The sequence below is a fragment of the Marmota monax genome, unplaced genomic scaffold, assembly GCF_021218885.2.
Source record: "Marmota monax isolate L192 unplaced genomic scaffold, Marmota_monax_Labrador192_F-V1.1 WCK01_AAM20220418_F8-fsc00012, whole genome shotgun sequence".
NCBI classification, from domain to species: Eukaryota; Metazoa; Chordata; class Mammalia; order Rodentia; family Sciuridae; genus Marmota; species Marmota monax.
In genome coordinates, this window is record NW_026695227.1 from 13,673,940 (window position 1) to 13,698,828 (window position 24,889).

The following is a 24,889-nucleotide window of genomic DNA, read 5'->3' on the forward strand; positions in this document are numbered from 1 at the left end:
AAGCCCATTCAAGCATAAAGAAGATCCTCTAGGTAATAAAATACAAGGCACACTAAATTAAAAAAAAAAATCTGTCCCCAGTGAGTGTGTTAAAAGGTGTGCCTTTTAACTTACATTATTGAATATTTTTATGAAAAACATCACAATATTCAGTGGCTAATGGCTATGCCCCATCTTATGACCTGTCTTCAGCTCAGTATACCCAAATAAACTCAACTCCTCTTTCCCAAATCTGCTCTAACCACAGTCCTTCTCCTTTCATTTGATGGCAACTCTATTCTTTCAGTTGTTCAAGCCAAAAGCCTAGGAGTCATCTTCGAATTCTGTCTGCCTCTCAAGCATATGGTCCAATCCATGATGAAATGCTTTTGGTTGGACTTTCAAAACATATCTGGAATCCTGAACACTTCTCACCCCCTCCACTGCTGCCACTACAGTCTGGGCCATCATCATCCCTCATCCGATTACTGCAATAGCCTCCCAGACCTCTCTGTTCCCACTGGTGCTCTCCATGGCCTGTTCTCAGCACAAAAGAGACAGCAATCCCTTAAATACAGAAACACAATGGTGTCTCTCCTCTGATGCAAAACCTGCAGTGGCCTTTCACCTCTTCAGTCCAGGGCCAAGTCCTTACAATGGCCTACAAGTAGAGCTGCTAAAAGCACAAAACAAAATGAAACCCAGGATGCCCAGTTAAGTTTGAATTTCAGATAAAGAATGAATAACTGTTTAGTACAAGGTTGCCCTCATGCACCATTTACTTGCTAAATCCTGCATAGTTTGGCTCACAGCCACACTAACCTTCTCGCCTCCTGTATTCTCTGTTGCTAGCTCCTATGCTAACAACAATACTGGCCTCCTTGCTATTCCTTGGACAGAATCCTGCTTCAGGGACTCTGGATTGGTTGCTTCCTCTGTTCACAAAACTCTTCTCCCTGATATCTCCTCAGCTGACTCATTCACCTTTAAGCTTTTGCCAAAAACTCACCTTCTCAACATGGCCTAACTCAATCACCCTATTAACTCACTACCAGTCCTTTCCCTCTCTGCCGACACTCTTGATCACCTTTTTTCTCTTTCTTCCTCTTTCCTACGATGCCTATCACCCACCAGTAGACTGAATACAGCCAGGGCAAAGTTGTGAGACTGGATCTCAACTCTAAGATAAAGAGGTAAAAATGACTGCAAGAAAAAATCTTTACTGCTAATTAGCACAGAACAAAGAGATGTCATTTTAGCCAGAAACTTGAATAAGAATTTATTATATTTATTGCTTATTGTTTGTCTTTCTTCCCATTAGAACTTAAGATTCCCCCTGGACAGATATTTTTGTCTTTTAACTTCACCAGTGGTTCCAAAAGCTGAGAATGGTGTCTGGCACTTAGAGGGCACTCAACAAAACACAGACTGAATGAATTAAGAATATTTCACTAATACAATATAGCTCTACTAAGATGCTATATTAATTAAATAAAAAAAGAAAGAAAGAAACATACAATATAGCCAGGCACACTCCTATAATTCCAGTGGCTCAGGAGACTGAGGCAGGAGGATCCCAAGTTCAAAGTCAGCCTCAGCAACTTAGCAAGACCCTAAGCAACTTAGTGAGACCCTGTCTCAAAATAAAATATAAAAGGGCTGAGGGTGTGGTTCAGTGGTTTAGCATCCCTGGGCTAAAAAAAAAATGAAAAACACCCAAGCAAATCAGATAGTGACAAGTATGGGCAAGGATGTGGAACCCTCATATTCTGCTAGTAGAAATAAAATAATGCATCTGCTTTAGAAAAGAGTTTGGCAGTTCCTCAAAAGGTTAGACAGAAGAGTTACCATATGACTCAGCATATTCCACCCACAGGTCCAACAAGAGAAATGAAAATGTATGTTCACACAAAAATCTGTTCATGGTTATGTTAAGTGAAATAAGCCAGACTCAGAAAGTCAAGGGTCATGTTTTCTCTCATATGTGGAAGACAAAGAGGAAAAAGGGAAAGAAAGGTGTGTGTGTGTGTATGTGTGTGGGGAATCTCATGAAAATCCAAAGGAAATGAGTAGAGTGGAGGAAAGGGACCAGGGGAGGGAGGAAAGGAGAGAAATACTGGGGAGGGATATTGGCCGAATTATATTGTGTGTGTGTATGAAAATGTACCAACAAATCCCATCATTATGTACAACTATAATACATCAATAAAAATATAGAAAAAACCTGTTCATGAAAAGAGAAAGAAAGAAACATACAATAGCCAGGAATAGTAATAAAAAATGCTCATAAATAATGCTCATAGTAGCATTATTTATAATAGCCCAAAGTGGAAACAACCCAAATGTCCTTCAGTTGATGACCAGAAACAAAATATGATATATGCAAAAAATGTAATTTTTTTTTGCAATAATAAGATCTGGAGTACTGAATACAGGGTATAAAATGAACCTTGAAAACATCATACTAAGTGAAAGAAATTGGTCACAAAGACTAGATATTTTGATCCCATTTATATGAAATCTTAAAAATACATCAGTGGTTGCCCAAATCTAAGGAGGTTGGAAGTTGGGGGGGGGGGTGATGGTTAAAGTGTAGGGGTTCTTTTTTTGGGGGGGGCAATAAAAATATTCTAAGATTGATTATAGTGATCTACACACAACTCCGAATTTGCTGCAAACTACTGAATTATAGACATTAAATGTGAGAGCTGTAAGGCATGTTAAACATATCTTAATAGAGCTATTATCAAGAAAGAGAGAGATGGGGGGTGTAGATTATAGTAAAATTTACAGTTCTCAATTCAAACACCTACTGCTTGCAAGACAATAATGCTACAAACACAATGTTTCTCATACCAAGTAATCCATGATATGGTAGAGGAACAGATAACTTGTGTTATTTGCTAAAGTGGAAGGATAAAGAGAGCAAAATGAATTGACGAGGCATAATTAAATGGTTTCTAACAAGTGTGAAGCTTTAAAAATCCTGCCTTGGAACATGACTATGGCAAGTGGAAAAGAGGTGTATGGCTTAATAAATGAGCTTAATATTTGATGAGCACCTATTTATGTCAACAACATATTTATTTATGTCTAAATACACTATCATAATTACAATGATTCAATATGACTTTTTAGCATGTGAAGAAATAGATTCTAAATAATTCAACAAATTACTCAAGTTGACTCTTCTAGTTAATGGAAGAGTTTGTCAGTATTTAAATAAAAATACTTCTGCCTCTAAAGCTCACATTCTTTTGTCACATGGGCAGAGGAATTGGCATGGCAAAACTAGAGATGAAGGTAGATGACCTGTCCAGGGATATGTCAGTTCCTGGTTGGTTCACAGGGAACCCCCAGAAATAAGATGGAGTGGTGTGTTTGGCACAAACCACAAAGAGCTTTAAACTCAAAGCTGTGGTGCTTGCACTACATTTGGAAGACATTTGAGAGGAGATTGGCAGATTCAGAGCTGTACTTCAAGTAGCTCCTGGGCAGAATTTAGAAGAAGAGAAAGGGCTGAGGCAGAGAATGAGGCACTAGGGCAGTGTGGTGGGGAGCTGAGAGCAGAACGGGTTCTTTCCTCTGCATGGGTTCTTACTCACTGGGCTTTGCCACAGATTCCCACCATCTTAACAATCATCACGTTGATGGTTTCTCAATCCTCATCTCCAGTATGAGCCTTTCTTCTCAACTTCAGTTTCCACTTCCAGCTGCCTACTTGATAAATCCTGTGGGGTAGCTTGTGGACCTGTCAGACATAGCTCATTAAAAGTGTCCTCCTTCACTGCTGTTTAGGAAGTCCTTGTTGAGTGGGGAACTTGAGGTGATCCTTAGACTCCACTCGCTGACAATCCACTCTGGCAGTTTCTCTTTCTCTTTCTCTCCAAATACATCAAGTCTCTGCCTCCACCTCCTCTTCTTTTTGCCTTGCAAATATTCCTTCCTCAAGACTCAGCTCACACACTGCACCACTGACTCCCACAGACAGCTAGATGGCTGATCTCGGGGACTCCAACACTTGACTAAGAAAATGTCTGTCTCTGTCTCAGCCTCTACCACTTTACTGTCTGATTAACTTTTTATAATATCAGCACCTGGCATAATTTCTAGCAAACAGTAGACATTCACCTACACTCAAAAGAAAAATTGCTTAAATGAATAAGAGAGGTGGAAGAGGTATTTGGAATGAAAATTTGAAAGATCTATATAATTACAGGTATATACTTGGGGTGAAGGAGGAATCAATAATGATTCTGAATTTTCTGACATGATTTATATTAGGGTAATATTTCCAGAGCAAGATAGCCTGTCATGTTGTTTCATCACACCTAGTCTATCCACATCTCCTTCTTGTTACCTTTTTTGCTGTAACTAAAAAATATGACCAGAACAATTTTAGGAGGAAAAGTTTATTTGAGGGTTCACAGTTTCAGAGGCAGGCTCCATCCTTCAGGGCTCAAGGTGAGACAGGACATCATGGCAGAAGCATATGGCAGAGGAATGTGGCTTACATGATGATAGGAAGCAGAGAGAGATCTCCACTTGCCAGATACAAATATATACCCCAAAGTCAAGCCCCAATTCCCACCTCCTCCAGCCACACCTACCACTTCAGTCACTACTCAGTTAATCCCTATCAGGGGATTAATCCTCTGATTAAGACTCTTACAACCCAATCATTTTTCCTCTGAATTTCTTGCCTTATCTCACATGTGAGCTATTGGGGGATACCTCATATCCAAACCATAATAAGTGTGAAACCACTGAGCCACTTCCTCAGCCCTTTTTAATTTTTATTTTAAGGCAGGGTCTCACTAAGTTGCTGAGGTTAGTTTTGAATTTGTGATTCTCCTGCCTCCAGCCTTTCAGGTTGCTGGGATTACAGGCATGAGCCATTGGATACAGGAGCTACTTTGTTTCTACGATTACTGCTTGAGTTCTGTCCTCTGCTAACCATCACCCAGTCATGGCCACTTTCAGAATCACCAGCAATTATTTTCTGAGTCACATTTAACTCTCAAATGTTTGGACATAGCCTTCAAGGCTGGGAAAGCCTGGCTGCTGCCACCACCTATCACAGAATCCACATCCTCCCCACCACTGTGGGTGTGTCTTGAAAACACCTGGAGCTAGTCTCTCTTGCTATGGAGGTTTTCTCCTCTTATTTGATTTTATAACTTTTTTTTTAAAATCACAGATAATCCCATCCTACCAAAACACAATTCTGGGTTAATTGCAACTATTTTACAACTTACTAAAATAACTCCCAAATATCCTGGCTATTTAAATGTTTCTTGTAATTAAATTGTAATTAAGATATGTATATCTTAATAAACCTTATAATTAAGATATGATATGCACCATATCTTGCAGGTATAGAGAGTCCAGCAAGGAGTGCATGTCTAGAAATCCATTATCATGATACTCTCCACATTTCTACTGCTTAAATTCCTAAAAATGCCCAGGACCAATTGACAAACTTGTTTTTTTAAAGTTTCCATTTTATTTAAATGGGCACACAAAGTTTGATATACTTTATAATATTTGTTCCAATATAAAAACACTATTTACATTTATTCTCAGGTTAAATTATCTAAATGGCCCCTCGGACTTGAATAAACATAAAACTTCCAGAAAAGAGACATTAGAATATGTTGATCCAACATATCCTTGCACCTCTTGACATATAACCCTCCATCCCTGAATACCTGGCATATGACATAGCTGGCTCAGAGTGGTAAGAAACTTGGCCAAGATCACACAGCCAGATGTGGAACCACTGTAGAGCTATGTCTATTTGATTATGAGGTTCATGTGTTTTCTAGCATACATGGTGCACAGCATCCAGCAAAGGTGATAAGACAGCAATGACATGTACAGCAACGTAGAGCTGAGTGTGATGTGAGGAATTTAAGGGCAGACATATTTGCTCTGGTTGGTGAGATCAGAGATGGATTCATGGCATAATGACCTTAGAGCTGGGCCTCAGAGAGTGGCGAGCAGGAACTCAACAGCTCAGGAGTTTGGAATTTTAAAATGAATGTGCCCCACAACTGAGATCACAGAGGGAGTTCAGGAAGTTAAACATGAGTAACCAGCTGGACTGGAATAGGGATATAAATGGAAGAAATGTAGATAAACAGGTAGGGGAAAAAAAAAAAGAAGGGGCCAAATCGTGAGGTTTCTTAGATGCCAGGAAAATTAGAGTTTTAGAGTTATAGACTGTTACTGATGGCTCTTTGAGTAAGAAAATGATGAATTTAAAGTGGAAAAATTAGTCTGGCAGCACTGAGCAGACCGTTTTGGAGCATGAGTCAAGATGAGCCTGAAAATCCAAGGTGTGGCTGTGGGAATATGTGAAGATGTGTGACTGTGGAAGTTCATTAGCCCAAGGTAGCTGGTGTATCTGGAAGAGGAAGAAGGAGATGCTAAAAAACAATGGTGACATTCCCAGCCAGACAACTGGAGGTAGGGGAGGAGGACATCATGAAGTGCAGCATGTAAGTCAGGATTAGGAGCTGGGTCAGAGCGTCAGACATGATGTATTGGTTTTAGACATGGAACAACGTCTGGCTACCGGGAAGATGCGTCTATGTGTCCAATAAACAAATGAAAATAGATGGGAAAACATAGGGAGGGTTTGGAGCTGAGGAGGCCTATTAGGCAATAATCTGTACAAAAGGGAGGTTAAAGAGGATGGCAGAGAGGAAAGACAAGAAGTCAATGACAAAATTAAACCTTTTTTCTAGGGGTTTGGGAGAAGAAATCAAAACTTCTTTCTTAGGAGTCTGGGGTAAAACCAAAGAATGAACAATCAGAAGTAGAAAAAAAGGTCAACAGGAAATTAATAGTGAGTTTGAAAAGAAGACTTAAGTTTGGCAATGAGGGTTACTGTGATGTTTTAAGATATTTCTAGGTCATAGGTTTTTAAAATAACCATGAAAAGCCATGGGACACAGGATCATGTCTTAGAATGAGGCTCCCATCTTAGTGACCCTCTCTTCAAACACAACCTTTTTCAGAGGTAGTGCACCAACATGACGGTTAGGATCATGAAGAAAAGGACTTAGAGGAGGCAGTGAAAGGCAGACCATGAGGCACACCAGAAGTTTCCAAAGAATGCATCTTTTCTCCCCTCTGGAACTCATCCTTCCCTACAATGGCTCAGCCACATATCACTACACTCCTCAACTTGGATCTGTTCCCAGGCTTGGTTGTCTTTGAGTTAGACCATGACCTGATGCTGCCATTTAAAGAGAATCATGTAGCTTAGTGGACTTTTAAGTTTAAATCCTGGCTCTACTGAGTACTAGCCAGACATTGATAGGATCTGAATTGTTTCCATGTGTGTAAAGGGGTGGTCATATGCAGAATATACTTTGTTTTTCAAAAACAAAATTCAAAGAAAAAAATCTAAGTTGAATATCCATTGTGTAATGAGTATTCAATAAACAGTCTTGAGATTTCCCATGATGATGTTGTTGATGATGCTAAAAGAGAGGTTCCAAGGTTGAAGGTGGGACCTTGACAGCCTCTCAGCCTATTCTTTCCAAGCTTCTGAATGACTGCAGGACATCTTCCTTGGATACCTCTCAACCTTGCTCTCCCCCTTCTAATCCAGATACCAAAACAGAAGACTCCAATTCCTGTCTTAATTTCCTTCTAGCAAATCCTTGCTCAGCATTATAATCTGCTCTAACTAAAGTACCAGAGACTCTGAATGAGAAGTCCAGAGGCCCTTTCACTTCATACTACTGGCCTTCTCTGCTCTGGCAGGGTTGAGCATTCATTCCTGTCTCATGAGGCTTTCTCCCCTCACTCTGGAGATGCCACATACTCCTGGTTCTCTTCGTGCCAGTCTAATTTGGTGCTGTTAGTTTTTTGGTATGTGAATCTTTTTCTCTCCTAACTCTTCAAGGCTGGTGCTTTCCACATGTATCCCAGCTGTGTTTTTTCTCACTCAGAAGCTCTTCCCCACGCTCCTGATTTTACCCCACACAGGTTGAGGATTCCCCAGTTGACTGGTCTCTAGTGCAGACCCACTCTCTGAGACTCATACTCATACACTGGCCTACGCTGGATGTACAACACTGTGGTTTTCAATGCACAATGCAATTTAATTGTTTCTAAAGTTAAACTCAGAATATTCCTACCTAAAGGGATTTTATTCATCTATTCTTAAACACAATCACCTGTTGGTATTATTCTCCACCCAAGTACCTAAGGTATCTGTCATCGGTATTCCTAGCCACCAAGGTTTAAAAATTCTGTCCTCTAAATATTTCTTGCCTTCTAGCCTTAACACCTCCACTACTCAATGAATCAGGTTTATATTACCTTTCTGTTGCTTGAACTGTGGCCACATCCTCCTACCTGGTTACTCTGCTTGCAGGACTGTTTCCTGATAAAGGGCCTCCCAAAGCTGCCACACTGCTCTAAAACAAAAATTAGAACCTTAACTCTTTTATTTACAATTCTTTAATGGTTCATGATCCTAAGTCTGTAGGATAAAGTCCATGCTGCCTAACCGAAAAGGCTAACCTGTCCTCTTGGCATCCCTTGCTCTGAACTTCACATGCAATGACACTGAGATTTTCTTGAATAAATGAAGCTCCTCCTGGTGCTGTTCTTTCCTCTGATCCTTTGTATCTCCTGGCCATTCTGCTTCCACCCATCTCTAGCTGGCTAATGCTCTTCCATCTTAAGCCATTGGCTCTGCCATTAGCTCTCCTAAGAGGTTTTCCTGATTCTTTTCCATTGCTCCTTACTCCAACCTGAAGAGGTAACCGTCCTTTGGGTCCTTGCAGCTCAGCCGGAACGTCTTTAATATTTCTCTCATCACAAATGACAGCACTGCTGTTTAGTATGTTTGTATCCCACAACAGATCGTGAACACCCTGAGACAGGGTATGTGTCAATTTTAATTGTTTCCCTGGCATGCAGCACTTTACTGCACATTATTCTCTGGTACATCTCTGGAAAGGTTTGAAAGAGCCACGGGGGGAAACAAAACAATCCACAAAAGATGAACTGGGGAGGAAATGGGGTTTACTGAGGCCCAATCTAAGCTATAAATGGTTACACTGGAGTAAAGCCCTTATGCTTATCTGGTGACTTTTAGCCAAAGAATCTTCGGCCCAACATGGAAAATCAGAGGGTGAAGTCAGCCTAGTGTTGGTGGTCATCCAAAGAGGGAGAGGGATTCTACAGTGCAGGAGACCAGCTGCAGGGACAGCTAAAGTCAGAAAGGGCTTTGGAGATGTCACATACTCCTGGTTCTCTTCGTGCCAGTCTAATTTGGTGCTCTTAGTTTTTTAGTATGTGGTATGAATAATAAAGATAAGAGAGCTGAGTCCAAGAGAAGGATGCCAACAGAGGGAAGGATGGGGTCCTGAGAGAGACGATGATGCGGCAGGGAGGAGAGTGGTGGGTATGCCGGGATGCTTTAAAACTAGGAGAAAGCACCCCCCAGTTTTAAAGATGAGAATCTAAAACAGTGATGTTAGAGAGTAGAAGTTCAAGCTTCTGGAAAAAGCATCTTTGAATTCATAATTTAACCCCCCCCAAAAAAAGCCCCAAATCATTCTGTTGTGTAATTAATACATTTTTGTGATAAAAGCCAGTTGGGGAAACCTTTTGACATTTTTGCATCACATTCTAAAATCAGAGAATCATATAAATTGCAGAAATAATGACAGAATAGCTTTGGGATGCAATTCTTCTATTTATGGAAGCAGAGAATTCCAGTGTACTTTTCTGTTACATAATCTGAATTTTATCCAGCCTTCATTTTCAAGTAGATTTTCCAAAAGCATGACAAATAGAAAAAAATTATTCTAGCCCCTCTCTCCTGCTAAACAGTTTATGCATCTATTCTTTTAGCATATGGAGAACACTTACCACAGATGAAACAGGTTGTTTTCAAAATTTCTTCTTTCTTCTGTTTTTCACTTCTGAGATCAGCAAAGGTATCAATGATAACTCCAAAAATCAAGTTAAGAACAATAATGATGACAATGAAAAAGAAAAGAAGGTCATAAACCACTCGGGCAGCAAACAAGGGTTCCTGAAATAAAATTTTAAGAAAAAATATAAAATATTATACATAATTTCAAGTTATGTTGATCTGATTTAGCAAACTGCCTAGCACAAACATATGTTCAATAAATGCAAATAATATCCACAGTTGTAAAAATAACCCCAACTTTCTATCTTTATCTTCTTTTAAGTATTTTAAGATAAACTGCCTAGCCTATTCTCAAACCCTTCCACTTCTGTAGGACGGCATATTTTTCTGCCCAGTGGAGCGGACGCACCTTTCTTTAGAAACTACTTTATTTCGGGATTCCACTAAATGCATTTTGGCACAGTGGGCCACATTCCAGACACTACACAAAATGTAGTTAAATACTAATTCCAAAAGTCAGCAATTAGGGAGCTGAAAGGATCTAAGTGTTTGCCAATTTCTGGAATAGGTTTGTCCTCAGTGTTAAGAGGTCAAGAATACAGAGTCCACGCTTATTTCTACCTGGTGAACAGTATCAAAATATACATTAGAGGGGGCTGGGGTTGTGGCTCAGCGGTAGAGCGCTCACCTAGCACATGCGAGGTGCTGGGTTCGATCTTCAGCACCACATAAAAAAATACATAGATAAAATAAAGGTATTGTGTTCAACTACAGCTAAAAAAACTTTAAAAAAAATATATACATTAGAGATCATGTAATTCAGTTTAACCACTGACGGACCTGAGTTTATAACTTTAAGTGACTTGACATTATACAATTGGCCAGCTGCAGAATTAAGACTTTAAAGCTCTTAGCCAGGCACTGAAGATTTTATAATTATTAAAATTTTTTCCTTCCTTGCCATTTTAATATATGAAATCCTATTAGAATTTGTTCAAAGTTTATATTCATCATGGATAAATAATGAAAGCTCTTCCCAGGCAGAAGCAAAGAGTAAATCTTTATATCTGAGAAACCTGATAGACAAGAGGCGGCCTCCTTGCTGTGATTTATGTAGCAATCAACCCCTAGATGAAGTCTGCAGTCATGGTTCTGTTGTGGTAACAGAATACAGAGGTCAGACGTGGATGCATTTCATAACCCTACTAGCATGCATAGATTGTTAGTGCTACAGCTATTTCTGTGTAATCCTAGTACACAATTAGCAGATGTTATTGGCCACTGTCAAACAATATAGTACTCTGAAAGCAAAATCATATTATAAATGCTATTAAGAAAGGTTGCAAAAAATAATTATATGCTTCTTGAAAAAAAATACTTCTCCTCTGACTTACATCTTTGGATGGCTTTCTGAGCACATCCCCCACGCCACCACCGTTTCTGAGGCCCTGGTTCAGCACAGTGACAATGCACATAAGAAGAGTGTCACATGTCCTTTCAATGCCATCTTCGTACTCTTCGTCAGCTATGAAAACACATAAAAGATATAGCAAACCTACATTTAAAAAACATACTGTTATCTATTTCCAAAGATATACTTCTGACTGTGCCATTATACAATTTTTAAAGTCACATGACATCTACTTCATATGTGACAGCACATGACTGACACACGCTGATGAAGACACACTTTTAATTTCCTGAAATATTTTTTTTCTTGCACAGATGGAAAAATGACAGAATGGAAAGGACAAAATATAAGAAAGCCAATATTCACTGTGCATTGTTGTGGTGGGAAGAGATTGTGGTAAAACCTCCACAAACAGCCATGTCACCTAGGAGACACAAGTCTCACAGAGGAAAGAGCATGAACAAGGAAGCCAGGTAGACCAGGCTTCAGGTCCTGCTGTGTTCCAGAAGGCTCCAGAATGTTGAACCTCAACATCCTCATCTGCAAAATGAGAAGGGCTGTTTGAGGATTAAACCCTTCAGAGGGTTGTTCAAAGATTATGTTTATGGTATATAAAAACTGTACAGACTGCTATACACTTCAGTAGGTGCCTACATTTTGGGCAGGCACAATTATTTCATCATTTTAGTTAAGTTTCTAAGTTTTCTTAAGGAACAACTTGGAGGTACGGATGAGAAACACAATGTATTTATATGAAAAACTTTACTCAGGGAGAAATGGGCAGAGAGAAAAAGGTATCATATAACAGAAATATCCCTAGGATACACTAATTTTGTCTAAAGGTATAGTTCTTAGACTTAAAATATAATTTCCTAATAATTTAAAATAGTGACAAACTCATGCTAAGTTGGATGTTAGAATCAGAATGTTCTAACATTAGTAAATGAGCAGAAGGGTGTTTTTTGGTTACAAAGTAAAACAAACAAACAAACAAAAAAACAGGGGCATTGAATTTTGGGATTCTGTAACTATAGTCTATATGTCCAGGCATGACTGCACAAGCAACCACCAGTAAAGAAAAGAAAAAGAATCTAACTCTGTCTATGTGATCCATGACCAACAGCCGATTTAGCTCATTGTTAGGAAAGACTGATTTTTCCTTTCTGAACAGATTTCAACACTGTATGAATGAGGGATTCTGGTATTTTTACTTTTCTTAGAACTGTCCCTTTTTTAACATGCTGGGATACATGTGGCTACAGCCAGGGATGGGCAAGAATGAGAGGTGGCTTCAAAGACAGTGGCAGAATCTGCGGTGGTCACTTACCTCAGAGCTGAACCAAGGCACACCGTGGTTTAGAAAGCAGGAGAAAGAAAACTCCCTTTGGAGGAAGGAACAATGGGGAAGAGGTGTTGGGGCAGAGCAGACAAGGCAAGTGGGCGAGCAGGGGACTATGCTGTCTGTAATGTGCTAGCTAGGGTCCAACACACGGGGGCAGATCCTAACATGATGGCTGAGAAGAATGAGAAGAAAAAGGGTTAGAAATGTGTCAGAATATGAAAGCGATTATACAGAGAAAAATGGTTTTCCAGTAAGGAGGTCACAGAGGAACATGTGTATATGCTACTTTGCTACAGTTAGATTTTCAAGCAAAGCAATCTTATATCTAGCAGCATGGTCTGCATTCGTTTAATCATTCAGTAACTGCTTGGTCATGTCACAAAAAACAGTTGCTAAAGACTTATCAAGTATCATAATCAGTACATAAAAGTGACAAGAGGGGCTGGAGTTATAGCTCTGTGTAAGAGCACTTGCCTAGCATGTATGAGGCACTGGGTTCGATTCTCAGCACCACATATAAATAAATACATTAAAGTTCCATCAACAACTAAAAAAATATTTTTAAAAAAGTGACAGGAAAGTGCTCCTATCTCTCCTCCAAATATGGAAATGAGGTTCTTTATTCTCTAAGAAGTGAGTTGACAAAATCCATATGCAACTCCTGTGATTAGCCATAGTGAAATAAAATTGATTGGCTGCAAATACATCATGAGAGAACGGATGGTCCGTGTGCCATGTAAAAAGGCAGATAAGGCCCAGGTCAGGCCAATGTCAGCATCAGTCCAGTCACCCTGCTCAGTACTAATCAGTATATGGGCTCATGGTTTAGGCAGGAGCCTCTATGAGCTTGGTTAATAATGTTCTACCTTTGTGGACTTAAAAACAGCATAGTACAGGAACACAGCCACATCAATGCTTATAGCAGCACAATTCACAATAGCTAAACTGTGGAACCAATCTAGATGCCCTTCAATAGATGAATGGATTAAAAAAAATGTGGTACATATACACAATGGAATATTACTCAGCCATAAAAGAAAATAAAATCATGGCATTTGCAGGTAAATGGATGGCATCTGAGAAGATAATGCTAAATGAAGTTTGCCAATCCCCCAAAACCAAATGCTGAATGTTTTCTCTGATATAAGGTGACTGACTCATAGTGGGGTAGGAGGGGTAGCATGGGAGGAATAGGAAAACACTAGATAGGGCAGAGGGATAGGAAGGGAAGGGAGTGGGGCAGGGGGTTAGAAAGGATGGTGGAATGTGATGGACATCATTATCCAAAGCACATATATGAAGACACGAATTGGTGTGAATATATTTTATATATAACCAGAGACATGAAAAATTGTGCTGTGTATATGTAATAAGAATTATAATGCATTCTGCTGTCATTTAGTTTTAAAAAATCAATTAAAAAAACCCCAAAGCTCTACCTTTGTGAGATGGATCCACTCTCAATTTGTTAGGCCAAGTTCCCAGACCTTCAGGCTGAAAGTCAGAGCCCATGTCATGATAAATTCACATAGATAAATGCCACCTTGTGGTTACCTGTGTAACCAGCTGGCCTTCCCCATATCACATCTGCCTTGTTCATTTCATCATACCAGCAGCCACTGGCTAGGTGTTAGGAATAGAGGTAAAAGAGATGAGGGTGTCCCAGTCCATAGGAGACATGGTCCTAGGAAAGGAAAGGGGTAGTCATCCTGAAAGCTGGTGGCACCTGAGGGGAGCCTAGAAAGACAAGGCACGCCTGGGGAGTAAAATCAGTGAAGTAAGGCATCCTGGGCAGATCAAATGGGATGAGCAAAGGTGAACAGGTGTGGAAGCACACAGGGTGTGGAGGGAACCCCAGGGGGACAGAGGCCACTGGGCCTTTGGTATATGAAGAGGCATGTGGAAGGCATGAGAGAAGAGCTGTGGGAGCAGAGCTCAGAGATTCCATCAAGCTTGTATTCTGAACTCTGTGGGGAGCAACTGGAGAGCTTCCAACAGGGGCAAAGTTGTTTACCCTCTGGTTGGGGAAATAGTATGAGAAAAACATGTACATTGCAAAATAGCTCGTGATCAAACACACAGAAGTGGTACAAAACGATCAGTGCAGTGCGAGAACCTTCCACGCCACGTATAATTGGAGAGGTGTCCCAATAATTAACACAGAGGTTGAGTTTATCTTGAAAACTCAGTGGCCTAAGACTTGAGCAAAGACACATCTCACATGGCATAAGCAGAAAGCCACAGAGGTGGAGAGATATAGGCTTGAACAATGAACAGCAAATAAACCAGTGAGTACACAGGAGAGGAAGATGAAGTGGGAGCGATAAACTGAGAGCTCTCTGTGAAGCTTCAGGGAGTGTGGACTTTATTGGGCAGGTAATGGAGCATCATGGAAAGGCTGACCGGGGGTACAGGAGGAAATATTCAGAGCAGTGATTTCTGACAAGTAGTGTAGTGGTGATAAACTGGGTGAACTGAGGAGGAGAGTATGACTGGAGGTAAAGACCACTTAGGAGGCAGTTGCAATAATTCAGGCATGATGTGCTATGAGGCTTTACCAGGATAATGGCAAAGAACAGGGGGAAGGATGAATGAAAAGGAGCAGATGGGGTTTTAGGCATGAGGGAAAAGGCAGCATTGAATACCATACCAGGGCTGTCCAGCCAGTGGAGACATGGGAAAAGGATGGTCCCATTAGACCACAAAAGTAGGCAATTCAGATGGAGGAACCTGATATAGACTGTTCTGATGAAGACATAGAAGGAATGTTGATGATTTTTATGTGTACAGGATGAGACGACAGACATTTTTTAAAAAGTCAGAGAAGACAAGAATTCTGGGTGAAATTAAGGAAGAGAATAATTTAAACATGGAAGGGTGGCAAAAAAAATTGAAATTATGGAAGAATCAAGGGCAATGAAAGGTGAGAAAAGGTCATAGGATTTAACAATAAGGTCACTGGGAACCAACAGGAACAGGTGAATAATAACAGAGAAGGTGGTTGCTGCACAGATTGAAGGAGACAGTGTAGGCCCAATTGTTTCATAAGAAATTTTGGTATTAAAACTATTACTTTGGTGGAAACCAGAGGGAGATTCAATTAGAACCTAAAGTATATGTAAAAAGAGAGAGACCAAGCAAAAGATTTCAGATGCAAAGCAATGGTCCTCATGGTGGCCAGGGGGTAGGGACAATAAATGAAGGTGATTATGAAAGTAGAGAGAGCATATGTTGGTTATAAACAAAAGGAAAGAATTAGTGGAAGTTGACTTTCAGTGAGCAACACTGAAAAGGTCTACATATTCACATGTAAAAAATTTGGAATAGTAAGGACTCAACAAATTCTAGCTATTGTAATTACCATTACTGATTAATGGCTTTTAAATCTTAAGAAAAGGTATGGTTTTAACATAATTAACAAATTTGATACTGGAACAATATGAGGTTAAATTATCCATTTTCATTTGACTATTGTTAAATATTTTTCTCCATACTGTAAAAAATCTTTCCTATGAAGACAGGAATCAAAATAAATTTTATTGTTTCTGAAATAGTTCCCTCTCATCTGAAGTGGTAGTCTATAAAATTTTTTAAATATTGGACATGCTTAAGTAAGATTTACTAATGTCACCTTTTTTTGCATTAATAATTGAATTATTCAGTTTATGGTTTCTGAGAAAGAAATGGATTATCACTGAGATACATTTGGAAATCTGAACACAACTGAGAAACCTATTTTTTAAAGTCTTCAGCTTTAATTAAAATCCATCTATTATGGAATTGCTGATTTGAAAATTTTTAACTAGGAAAAAATTTTAAAACACCAGGCATTCTGTAGGAAGCCAAAATGTAAAGTGCATCATGCTGACTGGTTTCTGGTACTTATTGATCTTTTCTATTAAAGTAAAATATCGAAACATGTTAACTTTGAATTACTTATAAATGTTGAACAACTGTGAACCTCCTCCTTTTTTTCCTGTATATTCAGAAGGCTTTTTACTTACAGCATAATTGTGATTATATTTTGTAAATTATCTCAAAAAGGTTTTGCTTTTCTAGAAAAGTCAGTTCAGGGGTTCTTTTTTAAAAAGTATATATTTTTGTCTAGGAATCAGGGCGGTCAGTAGCAAATGAAATAAAAGTTGTTTTTTTTTCCCAACCACAGTTGGTTGCCAGGTACCATGTGAATTTTCTGCTGTTGGGACAATAACCTTACCCACATCCACAGGAGCCTTCCCCGGGAGCTGGTCGCTCTGCCTTCCAAACACCACAAGGCTAGTTATTATGCCACTGTGTGTGTCTGGGCCTTTTGTAATGTGGACCTGCTGTCCACAAGGTAACAAACCAAGGCCCTCACAAATGCACACTAGGGTTTGCAAATTAAAATTTAATCCTGGTTTTAGACATACAAAAGTTATTTTTAAATCTAAGTGACACACGCTGCACAACAAACACCAGGTTTTAGCTTTCACTCCACTTCTGCAGTTAAATATCTGAGTTAAATACAAAAGTTAAAGGAAGATCAAACCCAAAGAATTTTCAATGAAATGAATTTTAACACTTGCATGTCAAGTGCAAAAAGGATAGGGAAGAAAGTACAGATTAATACAGGCATTTCTATATTTTTAAGACTGATTTGGGAATAATTTGTAAGTGTGATAAGCTCTTTCCACCATGTAGGACTCCCCACGGGGTCTCCAACACTCTTCCAGGGCTGAAACTCTGCTACCATCCAGCTGGAATCCTTGCTTTCCTCCTACCTTGGCAGCTTTCCTTGCAAAAGCATTTCTACCTTTCCTCCCACTCCTAGCTCAACTAGAGCCCCAAATCATATAGACTTTGCCCTGGACCATGCACCTGGGAGAAAGAATTGTCTCCACTTGTCCATAGAGAAAGGGAGAGGTAAGGTCTTCTCATCACTTTTAGGTGAACAGTAATATGGTATAAAAATTTTCAGAAAGCTTTTTTTTTTAACTTGTTACATGAAACATTTACTTTGAACATACTGAAACAAGTTTGTACCAAGTATTGTAATCCCACCTCAGCTGGAATGAAATACAACATAGAAAGAAAAAGCAGCCACCAACACGTAGGCTATGCCTGGTGTCAGAAAGCCTTTTTTAATAGATTATATTCAGCAGGAAAGACAGTAGAATGAATCAGACATAACTTTCCTATGTTCATATATGAATATAAGATCAGCAAAATTCCACATCATGTACAACACAAGAATGGGATCCTAATTAGAATAAGTTATATTCCATGTATGTATGTCAAAATATACTCTATTGTCATCGGTATCTAAAAAGAACAAAATTTTTAAAAAGTGAAAAGAAAAGTTTGTATTTAGAGTTTTAAACCAATGTCCAGACAGAACAAAGTTTCTCAGCCTTAACAATATTAATGCTTTGGACTGGATGATTCTTGGTTGTGGGCTGTCCTCTGCTTTTTGGATATTTAGCCTCCCTAGCCTCTATCAGATATCCATCCTTGGTTATGAAAACCAAACACACCTTACTCCATGCACTCTCAGATGTCCCCAGGGAAAGGGAGTAGAAAGCAAAACCAAGTCCTGTTGATAAATATGCAATGAAGAATGTATCCAAGAAATTGCCTTCCGTATACAACATGCTTAAAGAAAATCCATGCATGCATACTCAGTGAAAGGCAATCTAACAGGCGGAATTTTAACAATCTCTGAATTTTGGATAGAGGGAAATAATTTATTAGAGATTAATCCTTTAACTGGAAAGAAATAACAGTCAGACAGAGTGCTGGCTTTGGAATCAGAAATCCACATTGATTTCCAAGCTCTGTGATCTTGGCAATTAAAGTCTTGATTCTTCCAAATTTTATCTAAAATACAAAAATAATTAGTCCTGTCTCTCTCAGTCATAGAAGGGTTGTGATGATTAAATAACATCATGCACACAAAGTGTCCAGCACAGTACCTGAAATGCTAAGCCTGGTCCAGGTCTTTGAAGACTGGGCAGGACCTCACTCTTATTGTTCCCTGTGCAGGAAGCACTCTTCCTCATCTTGACCTTATTAAGTCTTAACTAATTCCTCTGAGAAAGGTCTTTCTGTCTAATTTACCTATGGCCAGTCTCTCTTTTGATTATTGACCACAGAATTAGCCTTATTTTATAGCTTTTCATGCTTCCACCAATATTTTATAATTTCCATAAGGGCCAGGGTCATGGTGGCTGGCCCAGAGTAAGGGCCCCAGAAATCTTTATGAATGATGGTAAAAGGAAGAAAGGGAAGAAGGAAGGGAAGGAAGAAGGCAGGCAGGCACAGGTTTTCATTATTATTAATACCATCTGTGGGTAACATACAGTTTCCATTACATCTTTTTCTTTAAAACATTTTAAAATGTCATAATCATTCTTAGGTCAAGCTGTACAAAAATAGGTGGCAAGCCATATTTATCCTATTGTAGAACTTATCAAACTTGAGGATGACAAGAAAGGGAATAAGTATACTACTTTGAGGCTCATGGCCCACTTGAACTGGAACCGCCCTGAAACTAAGAGATCATCTGGTCAAAAAACTCCTAATCTATTCACTGGATAATCTGCAAAGTCCTAGGATTATGAGTTGGCAGAAACAGAGAGAAATAAATGCATGGTTTCATATGTGAAACCTCAAACTCCCAATTATATGAGTACAGGATGGGTATTTAGGGCTTAACAGCTAAGCCAGCGAAGAATGGCATTTCAGTTACGAGTCAGCCAAATACGGGTCAAGAGTGTGATGCAATTCCAAATTCTGCTACCCAGAATGCAACAGCACCATTCAACTGCTTGCCTTGGAGTATTACATCAAGAGTCACTGCTATAATATGTGAGGAAGGCTGAAGAAATTGGAGATGTTTAAATTGAAGGATGCATATAATAGGATTTTGGAAACTGCAGAGCACAGCAATGCCACATGAGCTGAAGAAAGCTGGTTCTACTACGGTAAGCCTTAACAGGAAAGCAGGGGCGGGGGGAAAAGGAGTCTTGGTGGCAGTTGCTCACAGCACCTGTAGATACTGGGAGCCTGGAAGAAATGTGTCTAATCCTCCCTTTAGGTCATAAAGCGTAAACTATCTTAGTCAGGGAAAGGAAATGTCCATTTTCCCCCAAGCAATAGTCCAATATCTCAAAGCAAAAGACAACTAGGAAAGAAGGCACTGTTGTTATGACTAGACAGACAACATGCTCCATCCTTATACTCTTTTTCCCCTGATCTTCCCTGAGTCCAATTTTGTCTTCTGTAGACACAGAACATCTTCTTCTACCAAATCTACTCCTGTTTATATATGACAGCTCTCAAAATATTTAATGACACACAGTCCCTGTGTCTTCACTGCTTCAAGAAATAGATCATTAATTTCTTCTATGTTCATGAAACATCACACATGCTATAGTTTCTAGACTCCTGCTACTCTTCAAAGAATATGAAGTTTTAAAAATCATTTGTATATGCAGTATCTCACTAGCTCTTGTGGAAGTAGGGAAATTTTCATTCATTCTCTCATTGTCTCTCTTTGCAAGCCACATGAACAAAGTCCAGGAAATTTTCAAAATATATCCAAGACATCTAGCTAGGGAGTAGCAGGTCCAAGATTATAGCCAAGTTTTTGGAGTTCTAAGCCTGTGCTTTTCCAAATCCTTTGTTAAAGTCTATACAGTCAAAAGAGACTTGGAATGGTTTGCCATATGGTAAAAGAATTTTAGCTGCATGTACCACAAATTTGCTAAATTATCATGTATAGCAATAATACAAGGAAATAAGACGAGGATTCAAAATAACAGACAAGATAATTTCTTTTTCTCTAGTTTGGATACTCTGGGTTCTTTTACCCTCTATTCTTCTATTTCATCTCACCATGAAATTCCTAGAGCAATTTTCTTAGATGTAATTAGCGTTACTTCAGAGGTATCAAGTTTATACCATCCTAGAGTTCTTTCTACAGACCTGTATTTGAAGATGGTATTATGGGTGAACAGTTTTCCTTTTCACATGTTTCCATCATGGAAGGCAAAGTCATGGTAGGAACTCCATAATTACCTAAGAAGATACAAAGCAGAGTGTGGGTAGAGATGAGTATGCAAACAATAAGAAATAAACATACAGATTCCACTTAACTGTGATGCTAAAGTCTTTTAGTAAGTTGGTTTGAAACCCTGAACAGAGTTTTGTCTATTGAAGCAATTTTATAGAGAATAGATTAATGGACCAACTCACTAAAAGCATTTTACCTTTTTTTAAGTGGCTTCGATAAAGTATTGCTAATATTTAGACCTTAACCACCATTTGTAAGAATGTTTGTATGGCCAGATGCATCCAGGGTTCTGAACTGGGGTGCCAAGAACACATTCCCTCAATGCAGCTGGCAGTCCTTGAACTCTAAGCACTTGTCCCTATGGCTGAGGTACCCAGACTAGAGTAAGTGGCATTTCTAGCAGTAAAGTATGGGCTGCAGGGAACAAGGGCATAAAATAACCCAGGGAAGGACAAATCTTTTTGCCAGATCCCTGTTCGGGATCTCTCCTTTCTTTCATTGTCCCCAGAAACTCATCTACCTGTTCATTTATTTGCCTGGTACAGAATGGAACAGAAAATAGTAATCTTCCTATTTGTATGAAAGAAATTTTTCTTTGACTCAGAAGCTACGATAAGAGTAGAAATGGCAAATGGGAGCTGGAGTTAGAAGGGAAAGTGAGGAGGAGGTGAACTAGAGGTGGGATTGTCAGCCACCAAAGCACTCAAGCACTGGAGCAGAGAGCTAGGTCCACTGTGGAAAGGGAGACCACAGATCTCAGGCCTCCATTTCTCCCTGTCCCTGACGGTGGGCATATCACCATCAGTACTGACCTGGGAAAGGGGTAAGAGAAGGAGAGATCTGGAGTATCTCAATGTGCTCTGGTGGTCATCCCCTTAATAAATATCTACCCAAGTCCTATGCTAGGTTCTAAGGGCTCAGATTTGAGATTTTGAAGAACTAAAATTCAAGTAGGCAACACAGAGAGGTATAGACATAACCGCAGTGGAACAGAGAAAGTGAAGTACAGGTTGAAAAAAAAGTGTAATGCAACAGGAGAGGTAGCAGTGAATTCTAGAAGGGAAATAAGACAGATGTTTTACTTGCATGAAGATGAGGCAGGGAGTCAATAGGGTAATTCCGGGTGCAATCTGCCTAACAAAGGGCATAGGGACCACAGAAGGCACAGAGCAGGCTGAGTGACCTCAGCTACCAGGACACTTTGCACCAAGCATCCAATAGCCAGTCAGACTCACGGCTGTGGTCATAATGACTAGTGCAGGTAGGCAGAAGACAGGCTATAGGTGAAGAAGCCACATGGGCAGCTCCTGCAGGGTACTAGAGAGTAAAAATGAGGGTGATAAGCAAGAGGGTGAACTGAGGATGGGGAAGAGGGACAAGTCACCTCAATTTTTCAACAAAATCTTCCCTCCAAGTTCTTGGGCTTTTCTGAAACATGGGTTCCCTTGGAAACTGCTCAAGTGAAGTTTTCTTTGAGTTGCAGAATATTCTGGTAGGAACCACTTTCTTCTAAACTCTCAAAGCAATTTGCAAATAATGAGTCCTGCACTCTCACATATACCTGTGATGCTTTTGCCATTAGCTCTAAATGCCCAGTCTCTGTGCTCCCATCCACTGGTTTTCTGGTCAGCACTTCACACTCACGGAAGAATTGCATACTTCTGCACTCCAAATTTCACTCGCTCCCCAGTGTGTTATCCTCAGTAATTCCACTCCACACACATAGTAAACTTTGCAAGTAAATGGTATCCAATACTTGAAAGAGTAAATTTTATGTCATGTTTCAACAGAGTTACTATTATAGTTTCTATGTCCCCACCAAAACTCATGTAGAAATTTAATCCCCACTGTAAATTATTATGAGGTAGGACCAGGTGGGACCTTTATGGGGTGATCAAGTTATGAGGGTAAGAGTGGGTCTGTTATAAAAACCAGTTTGGCTCTGTCTCATCATGTGGTACCCTCTGCCATATGAAGATGCTTCAAGAAGACCCTCACCAGAGGATGCTGAGCAGATGTCAGCTCTATGCCCCTGGACTTCCCAGCCTCCAGAACTGTGAGTTAAACAAAACTCTGTTCTTTATAAATCATCTAGTCTCAAGTAATTTGATATAAAACAGATACACGAAGGAGGGAAGATGGCGGCGAGGGGAGTGCATTACCCCCGTGTGCTGCTTCACTGTGTGGGAGTGTGACAAGTCAGGACGGCTGAAGGATATCTTGTTGGGAATTTCCAGCAATAGTGGGGTGCGCCGGAACCTGGAGGAAGGATTTCCATCGCATGAGGATCGGCTACGGGGACTCAAACGCGAGAGGTTTGTCGCACGGAGGGTAAAACTGCTTATTCAGCGAATCGCCCCGCGGCTGGAGTCTGCAAGGCGCGCTGGGATAGAGACGCAGGGTTACAGCGCTGCAGTTTCTGCCAGACGCGCAAGCACCGCACTCAGGGCTGAATTCTGGGTTCGAGACGGGGAAGGAAGCGGTCCATCTCGGTTCTCCACACCGGTCAGACCACAGAGGAGGCCAGCAGCCACCATGTTGGTAAACTGACGTCACCACACCTGTTTTTGACTGACCGCAGCTCATTCAGCCATAGAACAGGTAATTTCAGGCTGCAATTCGCCTGCGGCTTGCAGACAGATTGCTAGGGTTCAGCGCCTGGGGGCTTCTTAAAATCTGATCTTATCGGAGTGAACACGGAGCGCGGGGCGGCCGAGTCCCGGCTCCCGGAACCGTCCCGGAACCGCCCTGGCTCCGGGCTGCAGAGCCTGCGGAGGCTGCTTCTTGGACCCTGCTAATATCAGAGCAAACACGAAACACCAAGAAGCCGAATTCCAGCTCCCGGAACTGAGCCCGCGGGGACTGCTTCTTGGAGCTTACACTTATAGGAGCTTACACCGAGCACAGAGCGGCCGAGTTCCGGCTCCCGGAACCGTCCCGGAACCGCCCTGGCTCAGGGCTGCGGAGCCCGCGGAGGCTGCTTCTTGGACCCTGCTACTATCAGAGCATACACCAAACACTAAGCGGCCGAATTCCGGCTCCCGGAACTGAGCCCGCGGGGGCTGCTTCTTGGAGCCTACACTTATAGGAGCTTACACCGAGCACGGAGCGGCCGAGTTCCGGCTCCCGGAACTTCCCTGGACCGGGGCTGGGAGCCCGCGGAAACTGTGTCTCGGTCCGGGTCCTGCTGAGGGTAGGTCAGGACTCACCCATTGCTTGGGTTGCCTGGCAAGGGGAACGAAATGCTGCCATTCGCATAGGATACCAACATGGCAGAGATCTGATGTCAGCAGAAAGCGGTGGAGGAGAGATCTTCATCAATACCAGCGGTGACATAAGCAGTTGGTCTCCTGGTAAGGGGGGTGAGGCTCAGTCACCCGAGTCTCCTCAATTTGTCCTCGAGCCAGAGGGAAGGAGCCGGGCCGCCGCCAGCCCCCGGAGCAGGCCCAGCGGCTCGCCAGCGTGGTGACCGCGTGACCCCAATTGGAGAGGGGGCGGAGCGGAGCCGCCACCCAAACCCGCCAGGTGGGCAGACCCACGACCCAGTAGTACATGGGCGTGGTAGGAGGGGCAGGGCAGAGCCGCCCTTCGCGCTTGCAAGGTAAACAGACCTGTGACAGCCTGGCGGGTCAGGCCCAGTGGCCTGCCAGTGTGGTACACACGTCACCCCAACTCGAGTAGGGGCAGAGCAGATCCTTATCCCACGCCCGGATCAGGCCCTGCCGGTGTGGTGGTCACGTGACCCCAATTGGAGTGGGGGTGGAGCGGAACCGCCACCCGTGCCCGCAGGGTGAGCAGACCAGTGATCAACCTGCAGATCAGGCCCAGGGGTCCGCAGGCGTGGTAGGAGGGGCAGGGCAGATCCGCCGCCCGCGCCTTCAAGGTAGGCAGACCTACAACAGACCTGCGGATCAGGCCCAGGAGCCTGCCGGCGGGGTACAAATACCACCCTAATTGGAGTAGTGACAGAGCAGAGTCGCCTCCCTTGCCAGGAACAGACCCAGCATCCTGCAGGCGGGGTAGTCACGACACCCCAATTGGAGTAGGGGCAAAGCAGAGCCTCCACTCGTGCCCGAAAGGTGGGCAGATCTGCGACCGACCAGCAGGACAGGCCCAGTGGCCTGCTGGTACGACAGACACGTCACCCCAATTGGAGTAGGGGCAGAACAGAGCCGCCACCAGCTCCCAGAACAG

General features: G+C 41.4%; 1 protein-coding gene across 4 annotated transcripts in view; it reads right to left on the bottom strand.

The window, feature by feature from the left end:
- Positions 1-24,889, bottom strand: part of Itpr2 (inositol 1,4,5-trisphosphate receptor type 2) — a 518,501-nt gene that overhangs the window by 54,559 nt on the left and 439,053 nt on the right. For all 4 annotated transcript variants that reach the window (XM_058576367.1, XM_058576366.1, XM_046435433.2 and 1 more), the window contains 3 exons: positions 20,608-20,700; positions 11,284-11,414; positions 9,883-10,048 (listed from right to left, as the gene is read on the bottom strand). In XM_058576367.1, coding sequence (XP_058432350.1) covers positions 9,883-10,048; positions 11,284-11,414; positions 20,608-20,700 — 390 coding nt within the window. The remainder of the gene's footprint in view (positions 1-9,882; positions 10,049-11,283; positions 11,415-20,607; positions 20,701-24,889) is intronic.